At 33.5% G+C, this 12,322-nt stretch overlaps 1 protein-coding gene across 2 annotated transcripts in view; it reads left to right on the top strand.

Moving 5' to 3' along the window:
• LOC133665013 (multidrug and toxin extrusion protein 1-like) overlaps window positions 1-12,322 on the top strand; it is a 39,246-nt gene that overhangs the window by 21,760 nt on the left and 5,164 nt on the right. Inside the window, exons 6-15 of one of the 2 annotated variants that reach the window (XR_009828670.1) lie at window positions 1,239-1,283; window positions 1,356-1,453; window positions 6,247-6,344; window positions 6,407-6,520; window positions 6,589-6,656; window positions 6,719-6,827; window positions 6,890-6,965; window positions 7,030-7,099; window positions 9,757-9,819; window positions 10,016-10,110. Coding sequence is in view for 1 of the 2 variants with exons in the window: in XM_062070155.1 (XP_061926139.1) it covers window positions 1,239-1,283; window positions 1,356-1,453; window positions 6,247-6,344; window positions 6,407-6,520; window positions 6,589-6,656; window positions 6,719-6,827; window positions 6,890-6,965; window positions 7,030-7,099; window positions 9,757-9,889; window positions 10,016-10,110 (906 nt within the window). In the remaining variant the exon portion in view is untranslated. Of the gene's footprint in view, window positions 1-1,238; window positions 1,284-1,355; window positions 1,454-6,246; window positions 6,345-6,406; window positions 6,521-6,588; window positions 6,657-6,718; window positions 6,828-6,889; window positions 6,966-7,029; window positions 7,100-9,756; window positions 9,890-10,015; window positions 10,111-12,322 lie in introns of both variants that reach the window. The other variant, XM_062070155.1, reaches the window with a different exon arrangement.

Raw genomic sequence — 12,322 nt, 5'->3', positions numbered from 1 at the left:
GTAGATCTTATAGCTGTGCTAATGTTGCTAACCTACCATGATGCTAAAATGTAATTTTAGCATGTAGCTCATATAGCTATTCTTGTGTTGCTAACCTAGCATGATGTTAAAATGTTATGTTAGCATGCAGCTCATATAGCTATTCTTGTGTTCCTAACCTAGCATGATGTTAAAATGTTATGTTAGCATGCAGCTCATATAGCTATTCTTGTGTTCTAACCTAGCTTGATGTTAAAATGTAATGTTTGCATGCAGCTCACATAGCTATGCTAGTGTTGCTAACATAGCATGATGCTAAAACGTTATGTGAGCATGGAGCTCATATAGCTATTCTTGTGTTGTTAACCTAGCATTATGAAAAACTGTTATGAGCATGTAGGTTTTTATAGCTATGCTAATGTTGCTAACCTACCATGATGCTCAAATGTAATGTTAGCATGTAGCTCATATAGCTATTCTTGTGTTCCTAACCTAGCATGATGTTAAAATGTTATGTTAGCATGCAGCTCACATAGCTATGCTAATGTTGCTAAATAAATTAATGAAGTTTTGGTGCTAAAATGTTATGTTATGTATGTATGTTAAAAGTTAGTATGACTTTAAAACTAACTGTTTACAGTTATAACTAATTATATATAACATTTATATGCAGAAATATGATGGGATTATTATTGTATATCATTTTATTATGTGTATGCTAGCAGTATATGTAGTTAGCATAAAAAATATTAAAATCTTTTCAGTAGCTCACGTAGCCATGCTAGTGTTGTTAACTTAGCATGATATTAAAATGTAATGTTAGCATGAAGTGCACATGGCTATGCTAGTGTTGCTAACCAAACCTGATGTTAAAATGTAATGTAGCATGAACCTCACATAGCTATGCTAGTATTGTTAGCATGTAGCTTACATGCTAGTGTTAAAATGTAAAATGTAATGTAGCATGAAGCGCACATACATAGCTATGCCAGTGTTGCTAACCTAGCATGATGTTAAAATGTAATGTTAGCATGAAACGCTAGTGTTACTAAGCTAGCATGGTGTTAAAATGTGATGTTAGCATGTAGCGCACATAGCTATGCTAGTGTTCCTAAGCTAGCATGGTGTTTAAAATGTGATGTTAGCATGTAGCTCACGTAGCTATGTTAGTGGTACTAACCGAGCATGATGTTAAAAATGTACTATTAGCATGTAGCTAACGTGCTAGTGTTGCTAACCTGGCATGTTTGTGTCTCCAGGCCATGTTCCTGCATCAGCTGCAGGTGGCCTACCTGCAAAACCAAGTAAGTCCACGACACCTTGATGATCTCTGTGTGTCGTTTTGTTTTGCATGTCTCACGTCTCTTGTCCTGCAGGGCATCATTCTGCCTCAGATGTACACGGCGGCGGTGGCCAACGTTTTAAACTTGGCGCTCAACTACAGCCTGATCGTCCTCTTGCAGCTGGGTATCCTGTGAGTGTGTGTGTGTGTGTGTGTTCAAATCAACGTTAGAAGTATTATTGTATTGAAACAATGTGCAAATGCGTATCTCAATCTGAAAACAAGAGACATTAAGAAAGGACATCTGTCGTTTTCACTGAGGGCCACATCGCAGTTATGTTTGGCCCCAGAGGGCCGCTTCTAATTATTACACCATTTTTTGATGCATTTTATTAATATATTTTTTAAAAACTTAAATGTAATAAAAATATGGTAAGTTGCAATAATTTCACCTAAAATGTAGTGTATTTTACTGTAAATGCAGAAACCGTACTGCTGTTTTATGGTAAAAAAAAAAAAAAAAGCAGCTCAGTTGTCAGAATTTTACTGTAAAATCAACTTTTTTTAATTTTTAATTTTTTAATTTTTTTTTACCACAAATCAACAAGTGTAGATTTTTCGGCATATTACTGTAAATGCCAAAACGGCACCACAGTTTATTACAGTAAAAAAAAAAAATACTGTTTTTTTTTAATTTAGAGAAAAATACTGTAAAAACCACAGTAAATGTCATAATTTTACCATGAATATATTGCTACTTTTACATTGCACAATTTGATAGATAACTTGCTTTGAAATTATTATTAGTAGTATTTATTTCTATTTTAAAAAATGGTTTGAATGTTTGATAATATATTTTTGGCATAATTAGACAATATTTAAGTTAACATAATTTGCGATTACATGGAGTACATTTTTATTTTTTTACATTTAGTAAGAAAAGTTACAGTACTTTATTGATACATATTATTATCTCAATCTGAAAACAAGAGACATTAAGAAAGGACATACACTAATCTAGACTTACTGTATATTAACTTTACAGGTGTCAGAGTCGTTTTCACTGAGGGCCACATCGCAGTTATGTTTGGCCCCAGAGGGCCGCTAACAGTGAATACTATTATTACACCATTTTTTGATGCATTTTATTAGTATATTTTTAAAAAACTAAAATGGAAAAAAAAAAAAGGTAAATTGCAATAATTTAACCTGTAAAAATCAATAGTGTATTTTACTGTATTTTATGGTAAAAAAAAAAAAGGAAAGAAAAGAGAGCTCAGTTGCCAGAATTTTACTGTAAAATTAAACTTCTTTTTTTTCTGTAAACCTGAGCTGCTATTTTTTTTATTTTATTTTATTTTTTTTATTTTTATACCACAAATCAACAAGTGTAGATTTTTCGGTGTATTACTGTTAATGCCAAAACGGCACCACAGTTTATTACAGTAAAAAGAAAGTACTGTTTTTTTTTTAGATTAGAGAAAAATACTGTAAAAACCACAGTAAATTTCACAATTTTACCATTAAATCTATTGCTACTTTTACATTGCACAATTTGATGGATAACATGCTTTGAAATCATTATTATTAGTATTTATTTCTTCTTTTTTTTATTTTTATTTTTTTATTGACATCCAGCATCAGACATTCCTATCCATTACATCATATTCACATACATCATATATCTGTTGTCTGCCCTAAATGTCAAAATATTTTTTGTTTCTATCCCAACCATACCACCCACCCCACCCAAAAAAAGAAAGAAACAGAAAAAAAAAAACAAAGTAGTATCTACAGATACATCAATTAAATAAAATAAATAAATAAATAAAAATACAATAATAATAATAATAATCAGAAATAAAAATTTTTAAAAAATAAAATAAAAAATAAAAAAAACAAATATATATATACATATATATACATACATACATACTGTACATACATATATATATATATATATATTTTAAATATATATATATATATATATATATATATATATATATATATATATATATATATATATATATATATATATATATATATACACACACATATATAGGGAGTAATCTTTTTTTAATTTTTGTAATTTATTTAATTTTTTTTTAAGCGGTACAATCACTAATTCTCTACAGGATATTTTCAAACGTGAAATACCCCTTGAAAGTAAAACTTTGTTTTTTGGACATGTACCTCAGGACTGGCTGAAGAAAGATAAACACTTAATGAATATCCTACTGGTGGCTTGTAAAAAGACCATTACTAGGAAATGGATATCCCAGGAGAGCCCAACTTTCCTTTACTTATGTCTTCTGTGTATTTATTCATATTTCCATTGTATTTGTCTGTATTTCTGATATTTGTTTGTGTGCCATGTTCCAGACCACAGCAAACATTACCCAGATTGCCAAAGATTGTAACAAATCCATTAGAAGAATATTAACTTGGACTACATTTTGGGCATTCTAAGTCAGTAATTTCCAAGAGTTATCTCACCTCCTGAGAAGTTTTACTAGTGTTTTTCAACGTTGTAAAAATGTGTAGAATAAATATTACATTTCAACATTTCTGTCAACGAAGATTTAAGTCAGCCTGCGACATTTTGATAGTAGGCTAAGCTAATAATCTCGCGCCAGGCCGTACCCATCCGCAGCAGGTCTCCAAGGTGAACAGCCTCTGGCATGTTATATAAGACTTTTAAGTCATTTTGATAGTAGGCTATTATAGCTAATATAGACACTTACATCATGTGTTGTCTTCATTATAACACTCATATAAGACTTTTAAAGTCATTTTGATAGTAGGCTAATATAAACACTAGTCTTTATTTTAAAACTTATATAAGACTTTTAAAGTAATTTTGATAGTAGGCTAACATAAAGTAATTTTGATAGTAGGCTAATATAGCTAATATAGACATGTGTTGTCTTCATTATAACACTTACATAAGACTTTTAAAGTAGTTTGATAGTAGGCTTATATAGCTAATATAGACACTTACATCATGTGTTGCCTTCATTATAACACTTATATAAGACGTTTAAAGTATTATATAGCTAATGTAGACACTTACATTATGTGTTGCCTTCATTATAACACTTGTATACGGCGTTTATATTTTTGCGGCTCCAGACAGATTTTTTGGGGAGTTGGCGACCCCTGTGTTACATTAAACAAAACAAAATACAACAACTGGACAGCACAATTATTATCAGCTCACTGGTAAAGTTATATTAAATATTACATTTATTACCTCAAAGTACTGAAAGTAATAGTATTGATCATTGGTACCGTATCGGTTCAAATGTGAATGGTACCCAACCCTATCGGCTGTATATTTTTAAAATATATATTTTTTCCAGCCAGCCAGATACATGTTGTACATTAAAGATGCTAACAGCAATCCTAAAACTGTTTAAAGCTTTGTATTATAGCCGACCAAGCAAATTAGTGCAATATCTAATAATATATTTCATTCATAATCCATTTTATTTTTACAATATGCTGAGGTTTAATACAAAAAACAAGATGTCTTCTGAAAATGACCCCCGGGGGCCGCACTTTGAATACATTTGCCTTCTCATATTTTCGTTGTTTTGTGCAACATTTAATGGCATAATACAGACCTGGGCATTCTGCAGCCCGCAAGCCACATCCGGCCCTTTGTGTGGTGCACAGTTTGCACCGAGACGCTAAAAAGAGAAAAGTTGATGACGAATGGCGTGTTTTCAACAAGACATGGACTGCCAAGCAACGTTCCCTCTAAGGTGCGTGCCTGCGCAATTGTGCACTGCTCAAGCGTCCTCTGCGCACAGCAAATATATGCCGCGCACCAAATCAAATCCCATCTGAATTCTAAACAATATAAACACATTTATTCTGTGTAATTTTGCAATGCAACTCTGAGTGACAGTGACAACAAGCGGCCCTAACGGTGTTCGTTCAATTATTGTAACGTCTATCGAGATGCTTCGAGGCCAGGAACTATATCGATCACTTTATTGAGCAAAACTGTTTATATTCGGCCATAACCACACCAAAAACATGAGTAAAACACTCTTATCTCGAAAAACTAGTCATTTTCTGCCGTACAAACCAGGCCAAAACCAACTTGTCATCTGTCACCAACACGCATACCACTAAACCACTGGTGCGTTTATGGCCACACAAAAAGTCGGACAACTCAAACACCACACAAAGTTACACTATGACTCCTCAGTCATATGTGTGCTTATTTTACTGTCATTTATTATTAATGTTATTTATATTAATCATGGAATGCTGTTACTAGAGAAAGTTACAGGAATGCACACTTCATCCTATGCTTACATTTCATTGTGCAACATGAGGATGTTTAAGGGTGATCTCTGAAAGGGGTACAAATGATTTCCAAAGCAGTGCTTTTGGTATAAAGTTAAGTTAGGTTAAATGAAAGTATTATTATTATTATTATCATTATTTATCTTACGGTATATATCAAAAAAAATATTGAGCAAAATTTAATTGAAATATTGTCGATGTGGCCCTCCAGCAGTGCTCGGGTTGCTCATGCGGCCCCCGGTAAAAATTAATTGCCCACCCTTGGCATAATACCTCGTAGGGATGGAATGATATGAAAATGTCATACCACGGTTATCATTATTTTCGTGGTGTTGTTGAATGTGCTCAAAAACTACTTAAAAACAATGAAATCTTCTTACCAAACTTTTTTTTTTAATTACTAAAAATAAACACACTGTTAGAAAATACAGTATTTTTCATGTTTTGGGTTTCTTATGCTAAACTGATTTTAGTCTTAGTATTTAATCTGCAAAGCTTTAAGAAAAGTGCATCTTACTCTTTTCAGTGGTCCTTGAATGCACCGTAAAAACACGTGGGTTCTCTAAACCCACGCTAGCACAGATGTTCCGAAAACTATCGAGACCAAAAATAATCCTGGGCATGGATGTCATCAGGCGAGTAAAGACGTGTTGGTTTGTGTGCAGCGGCTCGGCGGTGGCGAACAGCCTGACTCACATTAGCATCTGCCTGCTCCTCTTCGCCTACATCCGATGGAAGAAGCTCCACCAGGCCACGTGGGGCGGTGAGTAACTTGCGTCGCGTCACCTCGGCTTCTACTGAGCGCTGACGTTTGTGGCCGTGCAGGCTGGTCCACAGAGTGCCTGCAGGACTGGGGGTCCTACATGAAGCTGGCGGTCCCCAGCACCTTCATGATGTGCTTTGAGTGGTGGATCTGGGAGATCGGCGGCTTCCTCGCTGGTGGGTGTTGTTGCTTTGTCTTGACGACTCGTCACTTCTGTCCAAAAGCTGCAATTTGTGTGAGTCAGGCGTTCTGGGCGAGGTGGACCTGGCAGCCCAGCATGTGATGGTGGAGATCTCGGCCATCACCTACATGGTACACACACAACTCACTCTTTCATTCAGTCGTCATCGATGCAAACTATGGGGTCCTTGCAGTTTCCTTCGGGCATCCAAGCAGCTGCCTGCGTGCGTGTGGGCAACGCCCTGGGAGCAGGGGACACCGCCCGCGCCATAATCACCTGCAAAGTGGCTCTGACTATAGCAGGTGTGACGTCTCACACACTTCCTGTTTAGTGTCGTAGCTCATTAGGCGTCTCCTCGCTGCAGGACTGCTCGCCGTGTTCCAGGGTGTGGTCATCGCCAGCTCCAAGTTCGTCTTGGGCTATGTCTTCACGTCGGACCAGTGAGTTTTCCTCCTTTTCCAAATGTTCTCAGCAGGTTTCTGACTGTCTCCTTGCTTCCCGCAGCAACATTGTGGCCATCGTGTCCGACAACCTGACCATCTACACTTTTCTACAATTCTTCGACTCCATTCTGGTACATTCTGTGGTGCACACACACACACGTAGCTAATTCCTCATTAAAACCTCACATTGCAGCGACATAGACTGGAAGAGTTAGGAGCTATAAATGTAGAATATTCATGTATATGTTGATGGTATATACAGTACATTCTTTGACATATCAATCTATATATTTGTATGTTGATGGTTAGTCTTTGATGTATCAAACAATTTATTTGTATGACGATGGTATATACAGTACATTCTTTGTCGTATCAATCAATATATTTGTATATTGATAGTATTACCGTACATTTTTCAACGGTATCGAAAATTACATTAGTATAGTACATTTGTTGTTCTATCAAATGATATATTTGTATAATATACAGTATATTATTTGTTGTTATAAATTGGTATATTTGTATATTGATAATATAAGGTCGCAACATATTCTTATGTTGATGGTATATACAGTATATTCTTTGATTGTTGAAGGTATAAACAGTACATTCTTTGATGGTATATTCATATTTTGATGGTATATATGGCACATTCTTTAATGTATCAAATGGTATATTCAAATGTTCATATTTTTGATGGAATATATATTCTTTGACGTATCAAATGGTATAATATACCGCACATTCTTGGTACATTCTTTGAATGTATGAAAAATGATATTAGTATATTGATGGTATATACAGTACAATAATATAGTATGGTCTTTCATATATTTGTATATTGATGGTATATACAGTACATTCTTTGATCAAACTATATATGATACAGTACATTCTTTGATTGGTATCAAATGGTATATTCATATTTTGATGGTATGTATGGCACATTCTTTAATGTATCAAATGGTATATTCATATTTTGATGGAATATACGGCACATTCTTTGATGTATCAAAATCAATCAATCAATCAATGTTTATTTATATAGCCCTAAATCACAAGTGTCTCAAAGGGCTGTACAAGCCACAACGACATCCTCGGTACAGAGCCCACATATGGTATAATATACCACACATTCTTTGTACATTAGTATATTGACGGTATATACAGCATATTCTATATAATATTATATATATATATATATATATATACACATATATATATATATATATATATATACACATATATATATATATATATATATATATATATATATATATATATATATATATATATACACATATATATATATATATATATATATATATATATATATATATATACACATCCATTTTCTACCGCTTATTCCCTTTGGGGTCGCGGGTATATATATATATATATATATATATATATATATATATATATATATATATATATATATATATATATATATATATATATATATACACACACATATATATACTGTATATACTGTATACCGTAATTTCCGGACTATAAGCCGCACCTGACTATAAGCCGCACCAGCTAAATTTAGGGGAAAATACAGATTGCTCCATATATAAGCCGCACCCGACTATAAGCCGCAGGGTTTTGATGTGTAATTACCGTAGTATATAGGGGTTCCTGCTACCACGGAGGGGATTGTCGGGACAGAGATGACTGTTTGGGAACGCAAAGCGTCCCATTTATTAACAATAAATCTTTCAATCATTCAATCAAACTTTCACATCTTTGACATGGCGAACAGCATTCGTGCAGAGTACAAATAATACAACGGTGCAAAGTAATACAAAGTGCTCGCATGTACGTTATCAAAATAACCAGCCTACCGGTATATGAAAAGTCAGTCTTTAATCATTGTGTCATCGTCTTTAAAACCACCGAAATCCTCTTCGTCGGTGTCGGAGAAGAACAGGCCGTAAATAAGCCGCACCGTTGTATAAGCCGCAGGGACCAGAACGAGGGGAAAAAGTAGCGGCTTATAGTCCGGAAATTACGGTATATATATTCTTTGTTGGTATCAAATGGTATAGTCATATTTATTGCTCCATGGCACATTCTTTAACGTAACAAATGGTATATTCAAATGTTATATTCATATATTGATGGGATATACGGCACATTCTTTGATGTATCAAATGGTATAATATACCGCACATTCTTTGTACGGTATCAAATGGTATATTCTTTGATGCTTTGTCTGTATTTTGATGACAATGATGATATATACATTCTTATTCTTTGAATGCATCAAAAATATATTCTTATTGTATACGTATTTGTATATTGATGGTATATATATGGTACATACTTTGATAGTATCAATTTGTATATTATATGGTACATTCTTTGTTGTAATGTAATATATAGTGCGCAAATATTTTGTGTCCTATAAGTCAATATAGACACATACACGGCCGTGCCAGCAATTTGAGGGTTCCAGGTTCGATCCCCGCTTCCGCCATCCTAGTCACTGCCCAACGCCAGTGACTAGGATGGCAAGACACTTTACCCACCTGCTCCCAATGCCACCCACACTGGTTTAAATGTGACTTAGATATTGGGTTTCACTACGTAAAAGCGCTTTGAGTCACTAGAGAAAAGCGCTATATAAATACAATTCACTTCACAATAAAAATGTTTGCAACTTAATCCTTACTTTTTAATAACTGAAAGCACATTTCAGAACAGAGTAACAACTGGTTTGGAGTAAACAAACTGTCATATACTGTCGGCTAAGACGTGTTTCTGTTCTTCTGTCGCTCAGTGCGTCTGCTCGGGAATCCTGGTGGGCTGCGGAATGCAGAAGATCGCTGCCGTGTCCAACCTGGTGGGCTACTACTTCATCGGCCTGCCAGTAGGGGTCGCCCTCATGTTTGCAGCCCGCCTCAGGATATTTGGTGCACTTTAAAAAATCTTCCTGAATGAAAAAGACAAGAATATTTGTCCAGAGAGTTTAACTCTCTGGCGTTGCATTTAATAAACACAATATGATGTTGAAAATGTTTTGTTTCTGTGCCTGCTAGGCTTGTGGCTCGGTCTCCTGACCTGCGTTTGTCTCGAGGCGTCTTTCCTCCTCATTCTCATCTTCAAAATGAACTGGAGAAAAGTCACACAAAAGGTACGACTGTCGCTTTTAGTTTCTCTTTCAATTTTTACTTTCGTTACTACTAATATGATTATTATTAATGTCATACAAGCACAGGGTTAGTCCATCTTTACATATGTATGTACATACATATGTATGTACATACATACATATGTATGTACATACATACATATGTATGTATGTATGTACATACATACATACATATGTATGTACATACATACATATGTATGTACGTACATACATATGTATGTATGTACATACATACGTATGTATGTACATACATACGTATGTATGTACATACATACGTATGTATGTACATACATATGTATGTATGTACATACATATGTATGTATGTACATACATATGTATGTATGTACATACATACATACGTATGTATGTATGTATGTACATACATATGTATGTATGTACATACATACATACGTATGTACATACATACATACGTATGTATGTATGTATGTACATACATATGTATGTATGTACATACATATGTATGTATGTACATACATATGTATGTATGTACATACATATGTATGTATGTATGTACATACATATGTATGTATGTACATACATATGTATGTATGTATGTACATATGTATGTATGTATATACATATGTATGTATGTACATACATATGTACGTATGTATGTACATACATACATACATATGTATGTACATACATACATATGTATGTACATACATACATATGTATGTACATACATACATATGTATGTACATACATACATACGTATGTATGTATGTACATACATACATATGTATGTACATACATATGTATGTATGTACATACATACATACATATGTATGTACATACATACATATGTATGTACATACATACGTATGTATGTACATACATACATACGTATGTACATACATACATATGTATGTACATACATACATACGTATGTACATACATACATATGTATGTACATACATACGTATGTATGTATGTACATACATACATATGTATGTATGTACATACATACATATGTATGTACATACATACGTATGTATGTATGTACATACATACATATGTATGTATGTACATACATACGTATGTATGTATGTACATACATACATACATATGTATGTATGTACATACATATGTATGTATGTACATACATATGTATGTATGTACATACATATGTATGTATGTATGTATGTATGTATGTATGTATGTATGTATGTATGTATGTATGTACATACGTATGTATGTACATACATACATATGTATGTATGTACGTACACACATACATACGTATGTATGTACGTACACACATACATACGTATGTATGTACATACATACGTATGTATGTACATACATACATACGCATGTATGTACATACATACGTATGTATGTACATACATACGTATGTATGTACATACATACGTATGTATGTACATACATACGTATGTATGTATGTATGTACATACATACGTATGTACATACATACGTATGTATGTACATACATACGTATGTATGTACATACATACGTATGTATGTACATACATACGTATGTATGTACATACATACGTATGTACATACATACGTATGTATGTATGTATGTACATACATACGTATGTACATACATACGTATGTATGTACATACATACGTATGTATGTATGTATGTATGTACATACATACGTATGTACATACATACGTATGTATGTACATACATACGTATGTATGTACATACATACGTACGTATGTACATACATACATACGTATGTATGTACATACATACGTATGTTTGTATGTACATACATACGTATGTATGTACATACGTATGTATGTACATACGTATGTATGTACATACATACGTATGTATGTATGTACATGCATACATATGTATGCATATGTATGTACATACATACATATGTATGTATGTATGTACATACATACATATGTATGTATGTATGTACATACATATGCATACATATGTATGTATGTACATACATACATACGTATGTATGTACATACATACGTATGTATGTACGTACATACATACATATGTATGTACATACATATGCATACATACGTATGTATGTACATACATACATACGTATGTATGTATGTACATGCATACATACGTATGTATGTACATACATACATAGATATGTATGTACGTACATACATACATAGATATGTATGTACGTACATACATACATACATATGTATGTATGTATG

The sequence above is a fragment of the Entelurus aequoreus genome, linkage group LG14, assembly GCF_033978785.1.
Source record: "Entelurus aequoreus isolate RoL-2023_Sb linkage group LG14, RoL_Eaeq_v1.1, whole genome shotgun sequence".
NCBI lineage: Eukaryota > Metazoa > Chordata > Actinopteri > Syngnathiformes > Syngnathidae > Entelurus > Entelurus aequoreus.
Note: the sequence above shows the minus strand (reverse complement) of the source record. Positions and strands in the feature narration are given on the sequence as shown.